We start from the raw sequence: 19,210 nt of genomic DNA on the forward strand, positions 1-19,210 counted from the left end.
GATCTCATTCCGGGGATTCAATCGACCTGTCATTCACCCCCCTCGACTACCCTCTCGTTCCATCACAGCGCAAAGATTCACATATCAGCGATCTGGTTACAATCCTGTTTTGTCCACAGGAGGGGTCGAGGAGGCCATATGACACATAAAACAGGTTGCCCGAGACGTTTACATAGGCTTGCTTGGGAGCTGCGTCAACAAGACGTTGTAGCGCTTCTTAATGGTAACACGGTGACGAGAGAATTTGTCGTCGGGGGAGAATCGTGCTGAGCGGTAACAAATAAGTCGGGACTAAGGAGATCCTTTCCTTGCGGACATACCAGGGTGAGCAGATTTGGTCAATTTGCCCTCATCTGTTTGCTTCTAAATACCAATGAGATGACGAACAAAATAGAAGGAAGGTTCAGAGAACATGCCTTCAAGGTGTACACCCTATTTCCAGCCTCATCTAAAGTGTACATTAAATGCATATTTGCGATACGTGAAGCTCGTCAGGTGTAGCAGTGGGAGGGTGGGTAGAATCAAGGTTAGACTAGGAAAGAGTTGGAAATTGAAATTTCTCTTCAATCACAAGGCGTGAGAATGTTACTTTCACTAGGTTTTGGGCTACAACCCCAAGAGGCAACACCCCTATTTGTCCTGTTCCCAACTTCCATTAGAGCTATAATGTAAACACACTGTCGGCCGGAAGCGAGGTATTATAAGCACTAATGAGGTGCGCTGCGTTGTGATCTTCTTATCGATTATGCCACTCTCATTTGTTCCTTTGACTTTTCCTTCTTCTCTAGACTCCACCAAGTTTAAAGACTTCGGGAGAGAAGTCGTAGGTGCCGCACCAGGCAACCTCACAGAAGAAGAATTCAAGGCTGTCGAGGCAGCCCTATACCGTGTATCTCTAACCTTTGCAAATGACCTTCCCTATCCTGATTTATTTCGCTTCAGCACGATTTACTCTTATTCCGTAATGCCAGCCTAACGCCTGACCAGCAATATTCTCTGGTTAAGGTCGGCCTTTCACTGAAAACTAGTGTCTGGGTGACCCTTCTGATTCCAAGAATGCGGCCGTAAAGTCATTTGACCCTCAATCTGAGCACTATGGTCATGGAAACAAACAGCTCGACAAAACCAAACAGTCGATCATCCACTCTTACGTTTCCAGTCTACCAAACACACCTCAAGTCCAGATCATAGGCCACGGTACCATCAAAAACCATGAAGGTATTGAGGAGAGGATACTCAAACACGGACGACACCCAGAATTTCACAAGACTAGAATTTCCGAAGAAGATGAAGCCAAAGGCTTCACCCGATTTTTCAGATGGCACATGGACGCTGCACTGTACGACTTGAATGTTCCGAAAGTAACTGCATTGTATGGGATTATGGTACCAAAGGGACCTACTCAGACAGTAAGATACGACGACGGGACCGGAGACGAACTCTCCGTTTCCCTAGGTACCACCGCGTTTGTGTCTGGAAAGGTCATGTTCGAAATCTTGCCTGCAGAATTAAAGAGTCTTGCTGTCCGGGCTAGGGCCAAATACGCTCCCCACCCGTTTCAATGGCTTCGAAATGCGAAGGCGAAATCCACCGGTATCTCTCTCGAGACTGAAGGATTGGAGACTCCATTGCACGACCTTCCGCCTTGGGAAGAAGAAAAAATCAAAGTGTATCCATTCGTGAGTCCAGGCAAACATTGGTGCTATACATCTTGGGCTAACCGCCATCTCTTCTTTGGAGACATGGAAAAATCCAATTACGGGCGATTTGCACCTTCAGGTTCATCCACTTTTGGTCATGGAGATACAAGTCGACCCGCTACCTCAAGGACATCATACGGAAAGTGCATTATACCCTTTCGGCGGAACTATATCGAACTTGAAAGAAATACGGGATTTATTGTACAGAATGCAGCGCCCAGGAATCGCGCCTAACGTGCGTCTTTGAAAGATAAATAATCATGCAGTCATAAGTAACCAATCTTCCTGACACCATAGCTAGTATACGCTCACCCTTGGGAGGAGAGAGACCTCGTCCTCTTCAACAATAGGGGTCTGATGCACTCCGTGGTGGGGGTATTCAAAGTGGGGCAAATTCGCCTGTTTCATCAATGTAATCTGGCCGCGTCTGATGAACCACTGGGGCCCAATGAAAATGATATCAAAAGATGGGCATAAGAAAAGGTGTATAGATGATTACAAGAAAAAGGATCATGGTACGTCAAACTTGAGGTAAGTATTACAAACTTTATGCTTTTCTTTGACAACGTCTCTAACTAGCAGTCGAACTTATATTGTATAATATTAGGTCTATAATTAACTATCTGGCGAAGTCCACCACCTAGTACTACTAATCCCTATCATTTATGACTTGCTAGATGTACCCCAACAAATTGAACTGTTGTTACATAACTATATCAAGTGTAAGGCTGTTGAGTTTTGGTTTTGGCCGCGGGGTTAAAATTTTGAGTTTCCGCTGAGCAACCTTCACGATGGCCGTTCTCTAGGTTTCGCTTGGCCCATGATGAGTTTAAATTTAGTTGTGATGTCAGGGAGTGGTACCGGGTACCAGTGCTAAGACTCTACACACCTTGATCTCTATATTCTTGGAAGCCGACGACCAGCTTTGGCGCGATGAGTGAGGCACGCACACGCAAGAAGCTGAAGAAGGACCCCACAAAGAAGACACAAAGCGGCTCTCAATCTACTAGGGGGAATACGGTTTGTCTCCTACAACCCTCTTCACAACGCCGAAGCAATAGAATTTAACATGCTTTCAATAGAATGAGACAGCTGGCAGCCCGTCGTCTTCCTTCTCGACCACGTTCATTTTATTACCCATTTTTCTCGCTGCTAGTGCCTATTTCTATCTGGTTAGCGCTTGCTGCAGGCAATGATCGTTCCATTCTGAGCTCACAACCGTCCTCCTATCCAGAACCCCTCGTTCCTTATATCATTTCTAGATGAATTTATTGGATTTTCTGAGCATTACGATGGCGCTCCGGTAGCTCATCAACCAAAATTAACATACCTACCTGCAGACATAGAAAAACGCGACGCAGTGGTGGAAGCATTCAAAGTGAGCTTTATATGATATATAGACTTCATATTAACTCCATGGTTCTCTTAGCACTCCTGGCATGCTTACGGTGAGATCCCCTCATCGTAAGATATCAAACTTTCTAATTTTGATAGAGCGAAATGCAATGGGAAATGACCAATACCATCCTCTAAGTCAGCAAGGCTCAAACCTTACAGCAGCAGGGGGCATCGGATACATGGTCGTCGATGTGATTGACAGTCTGCAAATAATGGGCCTTCAGGACGAATACTCCCGCGCTCGAACCTGGGTAGCAGAGAAACTTACTTTCGAGCGCGATGACAGGTTCAGTACTTTCGAGGCGAGTCCTTCCACATTATAACAGACACCATTACTTTTACTGAAGCCCACATAGACCACCATACGCGTCCTGGGCGGCCTTCTCTCAGCATATCATCTTTCAAAAAACGATCCACTATTCCTCAACAAAGCTACCGAACTTGCTGACAGAATGCTTCCCGTATTCGACACACCGTCCGGAGTACCCCTGCCAGTTATCAACCTCGCTCAGCGCAAAGGATATCAAACGGAAGACTTTCCTGGAGTCACCAGTATCGCTGAGATAGGAACTTTGCAGCTTGAGTTTCGATATTTGAGTCAACTGACGAGGGACGCTAAGTATTGGCAAACAGTGGAGAATGTGATGGAGGTGATACGCCACGCTAGACTTCCGCATGGGCTTGCGTCTGTATTTGTGAAGTAAGTTATCTCTCTACACCATTTTTTGGGCTTATGTGGACAAAAAACAGCATTGAAACAGGTCAATACGAAACTTCTGTGATTCGGCTTGGATCTCGGGGAGACTCATTCTACGAATATTTGCTGTAAGTGTTTCTCCGGATAAGTGTATTGCAGTTAATCTTAATGAACGCAACGATGTCCATCAGCAAGCAATACCTTCAAACAGTGAGTTGATTCGACACAGGCTCATTTGTTTCCGACTTAATTTCTTATTTTGCCAGAACAATAACGAGAAGATTTACCTCGAGGTATGAATTCTCTGTTCTTTAGGACAATGCGCGCTATCTAATCACCATATCAGATGTACGAAGACGCAATGGATGCAGTTCACAATCACCTACTCCGAAAGAGCATGGGTAACCAAATGACATATACATCTGAACTCGTCCCGGAAGACGACGAAAATGGCGACCTGTGTGCCACCAATTTTTACAACATTTTCTCTAAACGACTAACCCAACCTTCCCCCCAACAGAACTTGGCGCCTCACACCGAAACAAGACCACCTCGTCTGCTTCCTTGGTGGCTCATTGATGCTGGGAGCCACGCGCGCAGGTGCACTGGTAGAGAAGGTGTCTATCCCTCCCCAACCAGACGAGCTTTCCGAGAAAGGGAAACGCGATTGGAATACTGGCGTCGAGCTTATCAAAACATGTATGAACACCCACGATACCGCTACGTACGTATTTCTCGAACTCATATTCACCAGCATAGCGAAGATACTTTGAGGTTAACCAGACTTTCTCAGGGGACTGTCACCTGAGATCGTGTACTTCCGCGTACCCAGCGATGGCATGGACGCGTATCCACAAGCCCCGACCGATTGGTACATTCGAGGGGCAGCGTAAGTGGTTTCTCATCCCTCATAACCCAAGTTGCCTAATCCCTATAACAGTGCTGGCGAATTCCCTCCATATGACGCGAGATATATGCTGCGTCCGGAAACGGTCGAGTCCCTCTTTCTCGCATATAGGCTAACGGGAGACCGGATATACCGCGACTATGGATGGGGCATCTTCCGCTCCATCGAAAAGCACTGTCGAGTGCCGACTGGAGGGTATGCAACCATCGTCAATGTTGACGAAAACCCAGTTCGACAGGAGGATATCATGGAGACATTCTTCCTGGTGAGTATACTACGGTACCTTCATTTGCTTGCACTGAAGGTGACATGTTGTGTGTAGAGCGAAACCTTAAAATACCTGTATCTGTTGTTCTCCGACTCAAATGTGATACCCTTGGATCGTAAGAATAATTTTCCAACGTAATGAAACTGTCGCTGAATTTTATATCAAGGTTACGTTTTCAATACAGAGGCACACCCCTTCCCCATTTTCGATCCTGTAGCAATTTGATAGCAATATATAAAAATGTGCACCCCTTAATTAATACCCTCAAGACAATTAAACTGATGTGAGTAAGTATGTGCATGCATCATAGCAGCATAAGATTGGTGGTAGCAGACATACGTTACAACAAAAACATAGACATGTGAAGTCGGTGAGTAATTTACTCCTCTTCATCCTCATCACCACCTTCCTCCTTCTTGGCAGCGGCAGCAGCGCGTCTGCGCTTAACGCGACCAGGGCGGCCTCCTCCGTATGGCGAAGTGAGGGCGAAATCAATGTGCTTTTGGGAGTCGAGACGAACGACAAAGGAAGGAACGTTGACAATCTGCTTGCCAACACTAAATTGATGAATAGTTAGTGACATTGGAAAATAAAAGATAACACTGCGACGCACCGGATGTGCCTCTGTCTGATCAAGACACGGGCGTGGTGGATGGACTTAGCCAATCCACTCTTGAACACCTGAGTCTGGAGCCTGCGCTCCAAGAAATCCTCGATCTTAAGGGCGAGCACGTAATCGAGACGCATGCGGGACTCATCGAGCACACCAATGCGCACAAGACGGCGGATAAGGGCGTTACCCTCAAAGAGACGCTTAGGGTCCTTGTCGTCGAGCTTGAGCAGCTCACGAGCAGCACGACGAATCTTGGAGAGGACGAGGGCAATGCGCCAGATCTCGCGCTTGTTGCGGAGACCGTATTCTCCAGCGAGCTATCGACATGGGATGGATCAAAATAAAATTTGAAAAATATACCGACGCGCATACCTTCAACTCAGCATCGAGACGAGCCGAAGTGTAGGGACGGCGGGGAACATTGTAACTGCAAATTTGTTACAAGTAACATGGGGAGCATTGGCTTGTCAGCACAACTGCGTGCACCCTCCACACAAGGTGGATCTTGAAGATATGGTAACTGTAAACTCACGTCTTGCTGTGGTTTCTTGGGGCCCTGTGGATACATTAACATCGCCAGCGTCGAGTATAATATCGATGACATTACCTAGGCATTTTGTCTTAAACGAGGTCGACGAGGACGACGAAAAAGATGGTTGGTGAGTCTTGAGGAATGGGCGGTGCAACGGCAAACCAGACTCTGGGCACTGTCCAATCCCGTGGCTTCGCCAAAGAAGAACAAACAAATTAGGCTCTGTGGCACTGCCACAACTGTACAGAACAGGAGCAGCCACTCGGCGTTTGCCGTCGCACACCAAATTGTCATGTCTCGACATCGGATAGGCCAACGACAACGCCCGCTGTGAGTACACCGTCCTGCTGCCCGTACGCCCTATGGATTCTGATATCCAAATGTTCCAGTCCTCAAGATGCCTCACTCCTTCGGTTACCGCGCGCGCACGCGCCACATGTTCAAGCGGGGCTTCAAGGGTGCGCTTTGGTCATATACTGCGTGTGGAGGACAAGGTTCTGATCTTGTTCAATAGAGCATGGCCCCGTGAAACTGTCCACCTTCCTCATCAACTACCACGTTGGAGATATCGTTGATATCAAGGCCAATGCTGCCCAGCAGAAGGGTATGCCCCACAAATACTACCATGGGTATGTGCTTTGATCTTTTTTGAGTAGCCCGCCATTAAATGCTGTTCAGACGCACTGGAATTGTCTACAATGTTACCCCTTCTGCTGTCGGTGTCATTGTATACAAGGTTGTTGGTAACCGATACATCGAAAAGCGAGTGAACCTCCGTGTTGAGCACGTCCGCCACTCGAAGTGCCGTCAAGAGTTCTTGGATCGTGTCAAGGCCAACCACGATGCTCACGTCATTGCTAAGGAGAAGGGCGGTGAGTTACTCAATCCCTCGTCAATATTTACTTCCGTTTATTCATGCATTTATCGTCTGAAGAACGCATCAACCTCCGCCGTATCCCTGCTCTCCCCCGGGAAGCTCACACTGTCTCGATCGCTCAAAATGCCCCCCAGACAATTGTTCCCGTGCCTTACGAGACCTACATCTAGATGGATAATTCAATTTCCTTCTGGTTTATTTGCTCTATCCATCTCGCATGCGACAGTTGTTTGTACATTCGTCCCGCTTACATACTTCGCCTTTTCATGCAACACGCCCAAAAATCATGAAATTGATCTAGTATGCGTGAACCCACTATAAGCATTCAAGGCGAACAAAAATTAAAATATCATGTCCCCTATGTTATGTTATACCATTATGTTTCCTCAGAATGTGGAATGTGTCAACACTGCTATGATGTCGTTTCTCTCTGTGGTCTCGGATTTGCCCTATTCGCTTCTCGGCCGTTAAAATTGAGGTCTCAAGCCCAGTCTCGTCATTTGCATATTTGTTGTGCCGCCATCAGACCTGATAAGATAGCTTACACGTCTTATCTGTGAGATTCTTGGCTATCGAACGAGTATTGGAGCGAACCTGGCTTATTTCTTTTAACCTTTGCCTATCACAGTTCACCAGCCTCTCAGTCAGCGGGAATTTTGGTCTTGGACTGCATTAGCTTTGCACAGCTCGTGAAATTCGTTCGGGTCTTCGAGAGAGACGTCCGAGTCGGCGAAGGATGGTGCATGTGGTGTATAGATTCATTCGTATCTGTGATCGACAGAATGTGACGTTGGGGATCCGAGGAAGATAAATAGAGCTCGTCCGAGCATTCAATCCCCCCCTGACCCAGTGAACCCATCCTCAGAACAATGGCCATCGAATTATGCCCACTCCCCCTACCAGTTTCTGCCGACGCGGCCATGCTTGCTGATTTCGGCCGTGAAGTCAAGGGTGTTAACCCTGCTGAAATGACCCCAGAGCAGTTCAAAGAGATTGAGGAGGCATTATATAAGGTGTGTTGCGGAACATCGTTATACTATCTGAGTACGGATCTCATTGTTATGTTTAGCACGGTGCTCTCTTGTTTAGGAACGCAAAGGTTTCTTCAGAGCAGCAGTATAAATTCACAAAGGTATGTCTTTTGTACCAATAAACTCTTGGATACCAGTTTAATGCCACGATTTTTGAGGCTTTCGACCCCCAATCTGAGAGCTATGGGCACGGAAACAACAAAACAGGGGAAACCAAAAAATCTATTCTCCATCCTGACCTCAAAACGATCCCTTCCGTTCCACAAGTGCAGCTGATCGGCAATGGAACCGTCTATAACCACGAAGGGCTTGCCGAGGCGAAGCTCAAACACCCCAGCCACACTACTTTCCACAAAACCAAAGTCTCCCCCGAAGATGAAGCCAAAGGCCACACGCGCTTCTACCGCTGGCACATTGATGCTGCCTTATACGACCTCAACCCCCCGCGTGTGACGACGCTCTATGGCATCACTGTGCCGCAGGGCCCGAAGCAGGTGTGCAGGTATGACGATGGTACGGGGGATGAGCTCGAGGTGCCTTTAGGAACGACCGCATTCGTTTCGGGGAAGGTGATGTTTGATATTTTGCCGAAGGAGCTAAAGAGCCTGGCTGTACGCGCGAAGGTCAGGTATGCGCCGCACCCCTATGTTTGGATGGCCCCGGCCAATGCGATGTCAACTGGTCTTGGTATCGAGTCGGAGGGCCTTGAGTTGCCTTTGGAGGAGCTGCCTGAATTCGAGGAATCGAAGATCAAGACGCTGCCAATTGTATGTCATACTTATACTCTCGTAGTCATTAAGCTGACCCCCTTTCTCTAGCTTTGGAAGAACCCTGTGACTGGGGATCTCCACTTCCAAGTACACCCCTGCGGAGTCAAGGAGCTGCTTATCGACCCTCTTCCAGAAGGCGCAAGCCGCGAAGGTGCTTTGTACCCCGACGGCGCGCACCTGACAGAGCTGAAGGAGGTCCGAGGTCTCCTTTACAAAATGCAACGACCTGCGATCACTCCTTCTGTAAGTTCGCATATTCTCTGCGCTTTTTTGTTCGAAGCTGAATTTCGGAGCAGCTGGTGTATCCACACGACTGGCGCGAAGACGACTTTGTGGTCTTCCACAACCGCGGAGTTCTGCACACTGTCGTCGGTGCATTTGCCCCTGACCAGGTGCGCGCGTTCCACCAGTGCAACCTCGCTGCATCGGATGAGCCCGTGGGCCCTTCAGCCGAAGACGTCAAAACCTATGCTTGAGTTAAGGCGGGTAACGGGTATTGTGATATAAATGTAGCATAGTTTGAATGTTCTGGAATTGTATACGTATCTCTTTGTTTTACCTCTGATTGAAACTTTGCACATCTAGGACTTTGGAAGAGGATAAATAAATTAATATATCGTTAAGATAGTACGCAGGTACATGATTGTTCAGCCAACAATTTCAAGCTGAGGGTTGCGCTCCTTCAGTCTATGCAAAACAGTTGCAATCAGAGAGGAGATGTGAGGGAGTAAAATTGGGTTGTGGTCATCTGCCGCAGCGAACTCGAGGTCCTCGTCGTCGTCGTCATCCTCCATTTTGATCTCTGGGTCGTCATCGTCATCGTCATCCTCCTCCTCGCTCAGCTCATCCGGGTCGAAAGAGTTATCCATGTAGTCCTCATCGTCCTCGTCGTCATCCTCAAGATCCTCTGCGCTGAGTACCTTGCGCGCGTTTACCTCGGCAATGTCGATGCTGTCTACCGATGTGTCTGCCACGTCGGTCGATAGGTTGCCTTCGTCTTCCTCAAGTTTGGGAGGGACTGGCACATCGAGGATGCGGGAGCCTATCTCGCTACCCTCAGTGCGGCGCGTGTCGAACGAGTGTGCGTCAGCGCGGAAAGTGAAGCTCTTGAGGTTGGGAAGCCATTTGCTATCCCTCGCCTTCTTAAGCCAGTCGTCAAGGTCTTCGAGCATAGTGACCGAGCACGAGCAATGGAAATTGAAGTTCTCCACGGATGAGGGAATGTGATGTACGAGCCCAATGTCCTGGTCTGCCCGCGCAAGGACAAGCGTAAGCTCACGGAGACGCGTGCACTTGCGAAGCCTTTCCAGGAAGCGCTTGCGCGCCGATTGACCTTTGACGTCGCGCCCATCGGTGCTTTGCAGGTGGAGGACCTCGAGCCGCTTGGAAAACCCAGTGACCTTCTCGGCCGCGAGCACGAAAGTCGCAAGCGCGTCATTCTCGATGATACGTAGCTTGGTGAGGTTGGGGAATTTGGTGGTCGGAACGAGACGGGTAGATTTGCAATGCGCGAGGGTGACGGAGCTGACGGTGGACACGGCTGTGGCCCAGTCCTCTGGGTCCCAGAGTGTTTCGTGGATGTCTTCTAAGCGAAGACTTTCGAGCTCGGTCCAGGGCTGTTCGAGGCGGTCAAGGGATGCGAGTTCCCCCTTGTCCTCGTCACAAGTGCTGAGAGTGAGATGCTTTGGAGATAGCCCGCTGAGTGCGAGCCAGTGGTGTCGTTCGGGAGACTTGATGTGGACAGTATCGATACGATCAGAAGAAGGGCGTTGGAGGTCTTCATGGACAATCTGCCTGATATAAGCCAGGAGCAAACCGTCCGGACTATTGGGGGAAGGGTAGGCATAGGCAAAACCATCGTCGTCATCTGGGCCATGAGAGCCACCGGGCTCGCCAATCTGCTTGAACTTCTTGGTGACTTTGGACACGTCGAACTTGCGGTCAACATCCATGAGATTGAGGTCAACTTCTTCCTCTTTTAACGGCGTCGTGTTTGCGTCGATGGTGGTCGCTGGTTGTGGAGCAATATCGATGCGAACTGCGGAGCAGTCGATGGACAGGATGCGCCGTCCACCAGAGGTGAAGGCATCAACCTCAACATCCCTGGTTTGAAGTTGTGGTGGGCCTTGCTTCGAGACAGAGATTACAGTTGCGTTGACAAGGGTGCGGGTACCAGACATTGAGCAGAATATCACAATAGTGAGCGCAACAGAGTAGAAGTAGAGTAGGAATGCTCTATGAACCTGTAAAGCAGGCCTTTGTGTAGAGAGAAATAAAAACTCGACTACCTTTTTATACGAATTTCAGAAAAAGAGAAGCCATACTGAGCTGCTGCATGTTTGTGAGCTGTAGATGAAAAGCAAGATAGACTGGATTCCGCTCAAACAATGAGAAAGTGAAGGGCTGCTGGAGCTCCTTGCACATTTGAGAGAGAATATCTCATCCCGTCAAACATCCAGATTAACCCCATCCGTTTGTGAATTCTGTGGGCGATAAAGAGGCTTTGGGGTATATGGGGTTAGGCAAGTCATTACTACCATCAGCATTTGCTGATTGAAATGGAAGCAAAGAGGTGGAAACAGGGTGCAAAAGTAAGAAAAGTGAACGAGACGGTGAGAGGAAGACACATTTGTACTCATGCAATGCCGTAATTTTGCTTGCTTTCGAGGACTTTGGTAAACAAAGAATGGCTGTCACACGATGTTTCCGCACTTTTTCATCATACGGCCACCATGGTCTCCTCAAAATTACTCATAGGCGCCTACTTTTTGTACCCTCAAATTATTTCGAGGCCTTATTAATGATCCGTGTCTTTTGGAATGACTGTCGAATGCTGTCTCTCTGTGTACGTGGCCGCTTTATCTACGGATAAAGACCAGGTATCAATACTGCAATCGTATGGAGGTTTCGCCTCTCTGCTCTACATCTCGCGACATCGTCGTCTCAACCCTTTACCCGTCGCTCCCTGGTGCCTGACCATGCTCGGGAACCTTCTTCGCACCCCAAAACTATATGACTGGCTGGTTCGGGGTTATCGTAATCCAATGTAGAGATTAAGTACGTCAATCCCGGCTCTCGAATTTCTTTGACCCACCACAGAATCCAAATATTGTTGAATCTTGTATGAATCCCAGTGTGCAACCCTTTACACCTCAATTGGCGCCCACAGGAACTATCACTTATCCTCGATCCAGAATAACGTCGTTCCGAATATCTGTTCTACTCCGTTGACATTATTAAACAGCGTTCAGGTAATAATTTCCAACGCGTCTGTATTTGTGAAGTTCGAGGTCTGCTTTTATTGAACATCACTGGCTTCGATGACAAGTACCTTTTCTAAACCTTTGGCTTTGGGTTAAATTGCCTCGAACTTTACCCAAACCGTCTCTATGCGATCTTCGACGGGATTATTAAGAAGACAGAATTTTCGGAGTCATGTCCCACTTTCTCCCTCAGAAGGCCTTTCAGTGATATCTGATCAGTTTCATCGATTCATCGATAAGGTGTGCATTGTGTATATTAAACGACAAAGTGTTGTTCCCAGCTTTCTGTTCACCCACTTGAATTCTTGTCATGATGTCCTTGAAGTATATTCAAATAATGTCAACACCACAATCACACTCCTTCACATCCCAGTGGCCAGCTAACACAACTCATTCAACAGTTTTTCAGTTAACGGCTTACGGTCCCAAACAACCAGATTCTGCATCTCGGCCGATAGCATCTATGCGCCAATTAAAAGCTTCGTTATCTCATCTGTTTGTACCCCAACGTATCCCTCACAAGGTTTCGACAGCTGCTGGCTGATGATTACTCACCACAGTCGCTTATACGATTCCAACAATGAATTCGTTATCCATATCGGTTAATTTTCCCCGCATCTCAGGTAACGCATGTCTATGGTTGATCCCAGGAATACGCGGTGAGGGTTCATTTATCCCACCTAAACATTTAATAAGGAGGTCCAGTACAAGGTCAGGTTTGTGCTCAATCCACTACTGGAGAAGTATCTTATCCTATTTGATGACAGAATTCATGAAGCAAATACAGTACGTATTTGGCTAATACCCTTCTTAGCCTCATATATGCCCTCAATTGCAACAACGCACGATTGAGAGATTGATTACGAGCCAAAACTTAAAAATCTTCGGGCACGCTACGATCCATTACGTGGAGGTATCATCACTTCAACCCTCATGGCCCTATTGAAGACATCAAGAAGGATGAAAATAACTGAAGTCCCGACAACTAACCGGAGATAGGATTACCAGTTTTTTTAGTTACTGACCAGTCAAAGAACCAACACTTTCCCAGAATCTACACCTTTCCAGCAATGCTTTGGATGATTTAATAGGCCTGACATCAGGTGCACCCGCCTCTGTTTGGTTGAAAAGCATTTCGTTTGATCCTCCCCACGGGCTCCAAGGAGGTGTGATATCGCTTTCGCGCTTCTTATTTGGATTCAAGGACGTTACGAAGTCGGGGAAGGTCTGTGTAAATGCTTTGATAAAGTCTGGGTTTGAGAAAGGGAGGTCGCCTCCTGGTGAAACAGATCCTGGGAAATAATAAATCAAATCGGTTCCATGATTCCCTGGGGGGATGGCAAATAATCCCTGATGATCATTTATAAGATTTTTGGTGCGCCAAAAAGGTTGTGTATTACCTTGTATCCTTTCCCACCGAACGAGGTCTGGAGGTAGTATGTAGGGCACACAAATATTGCTAATGGTCGGGATTCATCAACATACTTGCGCACGATAAACATACATTTTCATTCACCTTCTCCCATAATTGAAATGACCTGGGCAAAATTTGAGCCCAACCCTGCATATTGCATTGCTGCTGCTTGTGCATTCTTCGATTCCAACGTAGGGAATAATTGAGAAATGTACTGTGCAACCTGCACAGTATTTTCTGTAGAGGGGTCTATAAAAATCGTCCCTTCGAATGTATTCACAACGGAATAGAGTTGGTCCTTTATATGAAAACGTCATTAAATAAGTAAACATTTTCAGCGTATCCATAACTCACCCCGTTAACCTTCTTCTGCTTGAGTAGCTGCGTTGGCCTACCCTGTATAAACGTTCCATCGACGACGGGCACAAACACAAATGTCCCAAAGAAGCCGGCCGTGTTAATTGCCACGTTAGCTGCTTGCAATACATTAACATCTGCGAGACGGAGACAGTTCAAGGTGTCGGCCGAGGAGGAACAACTAGAAAAAATATGGTCAGTTGGATTCGGTGATGATAGTTTGTCAACTCGCCCAGCCCGTGTAACGGTTTCGTTGTATATAGCCTTGCAAAAAAGCTGACGTTAGATAGAAAAGATCTTTGCCAAAAGTTAATTACCTGAGGGATACGATCGTTGTATCTGTACTGCGAAGGCAGGAACGTGGAACTTGTGATTGCACCTCGGAAGAGTGGTGGGTTCGTCCTTCCTCCGTTGGCTATTACATGTTGTAGGACAGAACCAGCACCGGCAGACTGTCCCCATATCGTCACTTTACGAGGATCCCCACCGAATCGTTCGATCTAGAAGTGGGGTTGCAATCAATAAAGGTAGGTTAAAGAGAAAAAGGTAAGTTTGAAGAGACTAACGTAAGTCTGAACCCATTTTAATGCAAATTGCTGGTCCACTATTGGAGAAGAAGAGGCTTAAAATTTTCTTGGATTGCGATAGGATGTTACTTACAGAGACCGGCATTCAGAGCTCCCCCCTCTTTAACCTTTTGGCCTGCTAAGAATCCGAATAAACCCAGCCGGTATTGTATTGAGACGAGAATGACTGAATCTTGAGATTGGCGCAGTATCGAATCTCCATCGTATTCGCCTCCATATCCCGTTTCTGATATGCTCCCCAGAACATACCCTCCTCTTGAAATGAAATAGTTTAGGACAAATCACACGGACGAGACACTGAGCTATTTACCCGTGAATCCAAACTACCACTGGAAGTTTTGAGGACTTTTTCACGTTTCCTGGGATGTAAACGCTATATCAAATCAATGGTTGTGCATCATTGACGATAGTAGGTCTCTCTCACTTGAGGAAAAGGCAGTCCTCAGATGATGTTGATTCATCTCTTTTATGAACGTCTTGGGACTTGTCAACACGATAGGGATTGGTTGGGGCAGAGCCATAGGGGGACTGGAGACACATGGGTGGTTGGGCATTGGCTTGTTGGATGCCTGGAACCGTTGAGGGCAAGCTAGGCGCATTAAACCGTGCTAGTCCTGCAAGACGATAAGTCGTTGGTATAAGATATATGGCAGGATGTATACCAGTGGGAGGCGCAGCAAAGCGAATTCCTAAGAAATGAGTTCGAGTCGCATTCGAAACGGCGTCCTCGACGACTAATCCTTGATATTTTGCATATCCGAGGTCCACTACGGGTCCTGCAGTTCGACCCAGAATTGCTGCTGCTGCGTATTGAAGAAGGGAAAGACATACAATCCCTGATATAACCATGGTGGTAGGATAGAACTTTCAAGCAACGGCGAATGAAATTCAAACAATGTGGACTATAATAAATAGATTCCAAAAAATGGTGGGCTCTGTACAGCCCACATATGGAAGAAAAGCATAACGCGTAAGCATTACGTCCCAAAGACTGCACCAGACAGCGCGCCCTTCTGACTCAGTCAGGTAATGATGACCAAATTAAAGCTGAAACGGTGAAAATGTATGCGGTAGCACTGACTAAAGTAATAATACCGTCAACGGTTGACAGTGACACTCGGTTGACTCAGCAGCTTGCATAATTTGAATTCCATCATCGCGGTTATATATTCGAGTTGTTGTCATGCAGGTATTTTTTATGACTTTTCATTGATAGGCAAAAAAGGTTCCAATGTGCTGAGAAATGACTGGCAATGTCCTTTAATATGTATGAGAACAAGTATCTGCAAGAATGTAGTGTGTTAGGCCTCCAAAATGTGGCAGACAGGGGCAACAACACGGTCACGTTCATCGCTCATCAAGCGAGGCTAATTATAGATGCCATACTAAAAGCTAATCTATGGAACGATGCGTTCCATCCACGATAAAACTGATTTTTACTCAGCTGGTCATATTTGATTGAACATTGTACTTCCTGGACTCTCCAAGTTACTGATTTTGCATTTTACTCAAACATATTACTCAGCACACTGATCTGGCTTCCAGCCCTGGGCCCTACAAGTATAATATCTGTCCAACTTAATTGCATGATTCCCGGGCAGTCATAAAAGCACAGAGGCCAGTGCACCCACATAATTGACTGGTACTAGCACTAATCTCATAGTCCTGACACTTGTGTTGTCATGGATAGGTGTCGTTACATCAAGTCCCGGTAAGTAAAATGAGGCAGGTATTTGATATTGATGTTCGATGTTTGAGTTGCGCGGGATCTGTGAGAAATTGGGAAAGCCCTAAAGATACAGGATATTTATCATTGGGAGGTTGAGGAACTGAGTTTCTCCCATAAGCTTGAAAGCAATATTAGCCCAGGGAGAAGTACAGAAAAGGGAGTCGCACCTGCATCGCTCCAGAAGAGAGCTAGATGTCTTGACAGCTCTGACATCAGGGGAGCCATCTTCTGTCTTGTTGAAATGTATTTCGTTGGACCCAGCCCAAGGATTCCATAATGGCGTGATGTTACTTTCCCACTTTTTGTTGGGGTTGGTATAGATTGCAAAGTTCGTGAACGACTCTGCAAATGCCTTTTGAAACTCGGAATTGTTAAATACAGGGCTTACAAATCCCTGGAAAGCGTCCGGGAAGTAGTAATTCACATCTTCTCCGTGATTCGCTGGTGGGATGGCAAATTCGGCCTAGGAATAAGTTGAATAGTTTAGCTCATGAGGTTGATAAGCTTTTTAAAGTCAGATAGTCACCTTGTAGCCTTTACCCCCGAACGCTGACAACAGCCGGTATGTGGGACAAATGAAGATGGCTGTGTACATTAAGTCAGTGTTGTAAATCTAAGGTATGTTTGCCTGACTTACATTCGCCTACTATTGAAACAGCCTGAGAAAAATTAGACCCAAGGCCACTGTATTTCGCCTCTAAGGCACTAATTTCTTCGGGGACGAGTGTTGGATAAAATTGGGATAGGAATTGACCCACATGCAGCGTATCAGCTGTACTGGGATTGACAAAAATGGTGCCTTCATTGGTATTTGTGACGGCGTAAACAAAATCCTATACAAACATAAGTGATAAACCAAAATTTTCACCATAAGGCGCATACTAACCCCGTTCAATTTCTTTTGCTTGAGCAAGTTAGAAGGTAAGTCCTTAATAAACTTTCCATCGATCACTGGAACAAACGCATTCGTGCCAAAGAACGCCTTGTCGTTGACTTTGAAGTTAATGGGACCCAAAATTTCAGCATCAATCTGACGGAGACAATTCAACGTATCGCTTGACGAGTCGCATCTGAAAGACAAATTAGGCAATCATATATGTATACGATGTAATGACCCATTACTTTGTTTCTCTGACGACCTCGTCATAAATGGCCTATTCAACATCATGAGACTTGGAATGATAGGCAAAATGAACACAAATATACCTCAGGTATAGGGTCATTGTACCTATATTGTGGAGGTAGGTAAAGCGACGATGTGATAGCAGCTTTAAAGAGAGGTGGGTTCGTTTTACCGCCGTTTGCTACCACATGCTGAAATACAGAGCCTGCACCAGCCGATTCCCCCCAAATGGTCACTTTACGAGGGTCTCCACCAAATTTATTGATCTTGAGGAGGGAAATGACGTAATGGCAGTGATTCATTAGCGAAAAGAGCGTAGAGATCTTAGTGGAACTTACGTGTTTCTGAACCCATTGCAACGCAAACTGTTGATCCACTGTAATATCGCTTTCAATATCATTATAATTACAGAGAGAAAGAATGCAACTTACAAAGCCCAGCATTCAAGACACCGGCCTCTTTCGCTTTTTGTCCTGACAAAAACCCAAACAAACCCATTCGATATTGAATGCTGACCACAATTACACCTTCACCTGCCCGTCGAATAACATCTCCACCGTTGTATACATTACCAAGAGTCGAGTTCCAAGAGCCTCCACCCACGTAGCCACCCCTATAAAGAGAGTGAGAAACAAAGACCTGCTTGCAGTGAAGGACGATTTATACTTACCCATGTATCCATACAATAACTGGTAAGTTCGCTTTCTCTTTCAGCCCCCCTCCAGGCACAAAGACGCTATAAAAACCCTTCGTCAGGTTACCAGTGAAGCACATGTTTACACCCGGCGTACTTTAGGAACAAACAATCCTCAGAAATTCTTCCACCCTCCTCTCTGACTTGAAGCAAAGATTGTTCTCCACCGTATGGGTTATTTGCACCGGTACTCAAACTTGCTTGATAACATATGGGGGGCGGAGAACTCTGCTGTATGCCAGACAACGGGGCAGGTGGTCTAGGTTCTCTAAACCGCGCAGCACCTACAAACGGATAAGTAAGTCGCAACTCAATGACAGTATTTGAGATTGACCCACCAGTTGGAGGTGCGGCGAATCGAATCCCAAGGAAACGCGTATGCGTCGCGTTAGAGGTCTGATCCTGCACTATTTCGCCTTGATATTTTGCGTAGCCAAGGTTGACAATTGGAGCAGAAGTGGCAGCATGAGTGGACACGGCTCCGTAAATCAGTAAGAGGGGTGCAATGGCATGCGCATGGAAAAGCATCGTGATTGACTGGCTCTGCGAACGATGCAAGAGGCAATCCAGTATTTATATGCCTGTCTTTTATCTGCAATATACGCGATCAGATTGTATGTTCAGGGCCCCATGAGCATATGCAAGCATTGTTAGATATGAAGGTAAGTGGTGCGTGTGGTTATGCAGAGCAGGGCTACGGCAAAAAAATTGACAAATCTGATTATTCATTTCCAGTTTGTAGGCAGGTAAAATATTACAAAGCACTCGTTTCTGCTGCCTCTCAGACATGCGCTTAGAAATAATTCCTCGGTGTCGAGTTCTGCTGATATATGGCGCACCTAGAAATATGGCCGTGAGCCCCGGCCTGTTGGACCACTGAGAAGTTGTAGGAGCAGTACGATGTGTTTACATGCGTTTAAGCAGAATCAGCGATTTTGCGTGATTATGGCGCTTTTGCCTATAAAAAGAACAGATCATAGTAGCCAAATGTCATTCTAAGCGCTCAGACGTTCGTTTTTCGAAGTTTTGAGGCATTGAGTGAATGGCGGAATGGTGGAAGGATTCAGGAACGAATTGACCTTTGGGTCATCGATGAAAGTCAGATTCATACTCAGTTGGCAAATGCCGAGTCACAGCCAACAGCCATCGCAATAAACGGTCCATTCACGCACGCTCATGAACATCAGACTATATCAGCTGTCCATTTGACGTCCAGACTCACAAATAACCTCATCCTCTGAATTCTGCCA

At 46.6% G+C, this 19,210-nt stretch overlaps 8 protein-coding genes across 8 annotated transcripts; 4 read left to right on the forward strand and 4 right to left on the reverse strand.

Moving 5' to 3' along the window:
* Window positions 1-745: 745 nt before the first annotated feature.
* Window positions 746-2,524, forward strand: JR316_0000256 (Alpha-ketoglutarate-dependent xanthine dioxygenase xanA; the record flags this gene model as incomplete). Its single annotated transcript, XM_047886071.1, has 6 exons — window positions 746-889; window positions 943-1,005; window positions 1,071-1,679; window positions 1,741-1,935; window positions 1,998-2,075; window positions 2,507-2,524. The coding sequence occupies 6 exons, from the start codon at window positions 746-748 to the stop codon at window positions 2,522-2,524; spliced, it is 1,107 nt and encodes a 368-aa protein (XP_047753817.1).
* A 109-nt stretch (window positions 2,525-2,633) lies between these two features.
* JR316_0000257 (Mannosyl-oligosaccharide 1,2-alpha-mannosidase) lies at window positions 2,634-5,195 on the forward strand (the record flags this gene model as incomplete). The annotated part of the gene is made up of 15 exons (XM_047886072.1): window positions 2,634-2,720; window positions 2,783-2,872; window positions 2,935-3,078; window positions 3,130-3,148; window positions 3,195-3,400; window positions 3,455-3,798; window positions 3,849-3,923; window positions 3,987-4,005; window positions 4,062-4,088; window positions 4,142-4,254; window positions 4,316-4,519; window positions 4,589-4,684; window positions 4,736-4,967; window positions 5,025-5,085; window positions 5,137-5,195. The coding sequence occupies 15 exons, from the start codon at window positions 2,634-2,636 to the stop codon at window positions 5,193-5,195; spliced, it is 1,776 nt and encodes a 591-aa protein (XP_047753818.1).
* A 154-nt stretch (window positions 5,196-5,349) lies between these two features.
* On the reverse strand, window positions 5,350-6,005 carry JR316_0000258 (40S ribosomal protein S9; the record flags this gene model as incomplete). The annotated part of the gene is made up of 3 exons (XM_047886073.1): window positions 5,350-5,527; window positions 5,584-5,900; window positions 5,976-6,005. 3 exons carry the CDS (start codon window positions 6,003-6,005, stop codon window positions 5,350-5,352), a joined length of 525 nt encoding a protein of 174 aa, XP_047753819.1.
* Window positions 6,006-6,512: 507 nt separating this feature from the next.
* On the forward strand, window positions 6,513-7,162 carry JR316_0000259 (60S ribosomal protein L21-A; the record flags this gene model as incomplete). The annotated part of the gene is made up of 4 exons (XM_047886074.1): window positions 6,513-6,573; window positions 6,630-6,744; window positions 6,794-6,987; window positions 7,050-7,162. 4 exons carry the CDS (start codon window positions 6,513-6,515, stop codon window positions 7,160-7,162), a joined length of 483 nt encoding a protein of 160 aa, XP_047753820.1.
* A 699-nt stretch (window positions 7,163-7,861) lies between these two features.
* JR316_0000260 (Alpha-ketoglutarate-dependent xanthine dioxygenase xan-1) lies at window positions 7,862-9,269 on the forward strand (the record flags this gene model as incomplete). The annotated part of the gene is made up of 5 exons (XM_047886075.1): window positions 7,862-8,005; window positions 8,062-8,124; window positions 8,182-8,790; window positions 8,842-9,036; window positions 9,090-9,269. 5 exons carry the CDS (start codon window positions 7,862-7,864, stop codon window positions 9,267-9,269), a joined length of 1,191 nt encoding a protein of 396 aa, XP_047753821.1.
* A 171-nt stretch (window positions 9,270-9,440) lies between these two features.
* JR316_0000261 (uncharacterized protein) lies at window positions 9,441-10,973 on the reverse strand (the record flags this gene model as incomplete). Its single annotated transcript, XM_047886076.1, has 1 exon — window positions 9,441-10,973. One exon carries the CDS (start codon window positions 10,971-10,973, stop codon window positions 9,441-9,443), a length of 1,533 nt encoding a protein of 510 aa, XP_047753822.1.
* Window positions 10,974-13,073: 2,100 nt separating this feature from the next.
* JR316_0000262 (putative secreted lipase) lies at window positions 13,074-15,263 on the reverse strand (the record flags this gene model as incomplete). Its single annotated transcript, XM_047886077.1, has 11 exons — window positions 13,074-13,406; window positions 13,457-13,515; window positions 13,573-13,768; window positions 13,825-14,008; window positions 14,060-14,091; window positions 14,145-14,327; window positions 14,394-14,431; window positions 14,488-14,669; window positions 14,725-14,787; window positions 14,839-15,028; window positions 15,077-15,263. The coding sequence occupies 11 exons, from the start codon at window positions 15,261-15,263 to the stop codon at window positions 13,074-13,076; spliced, it is 1,647 nt and encodes a 548-aa protein (XP_047753823.1).
* Window positions 15,264-16,015: 752 nt separating this feature from the next.
* On the reverse strand, window positions 16,016-18,488 carry JR316_0000263 (Lipase 4; the record flags this gene model as incomplete). Its single annotated transcript, XM_047886078.1, has 12 exons — window positions 16,016-16,079; window positions 16,311-16,606; window positions 16,670-16,728; window positions 16,781-16,976; window positions 17,030-17,213; window positions 17,266-17,297; window positions 17,350-17,532; window positions 17,605-17,642; window positions 17,698-17,879; window positions 17,937-18,002; window positions 18,058-18,244; window positions 18,299-18,488. 12 exons carry the CDS (start codon window positions 18,486-18,488, stop codon window positions 16,016-16,018), a joined length of 1,677 nt encoding a protein of 558 aa, XP_047753824.1.
* Window positions 18,489-19,210: the final 722 nt, after the last annotated feature.

This window comes from Psilocybe cubensis, chromosome 1, assembly GCF_017499595.1.
Source record: "Psilocybe cubensis strain MGC-MH-2018 chromosome 1, whole genome shotgun sequence".
NCBI lineage: Eukaryota > Fungi > Basidiomycota > Agaricomycetes > Agaricales > Agrocybaceae > Psilocybe > Psilocybe cubensis.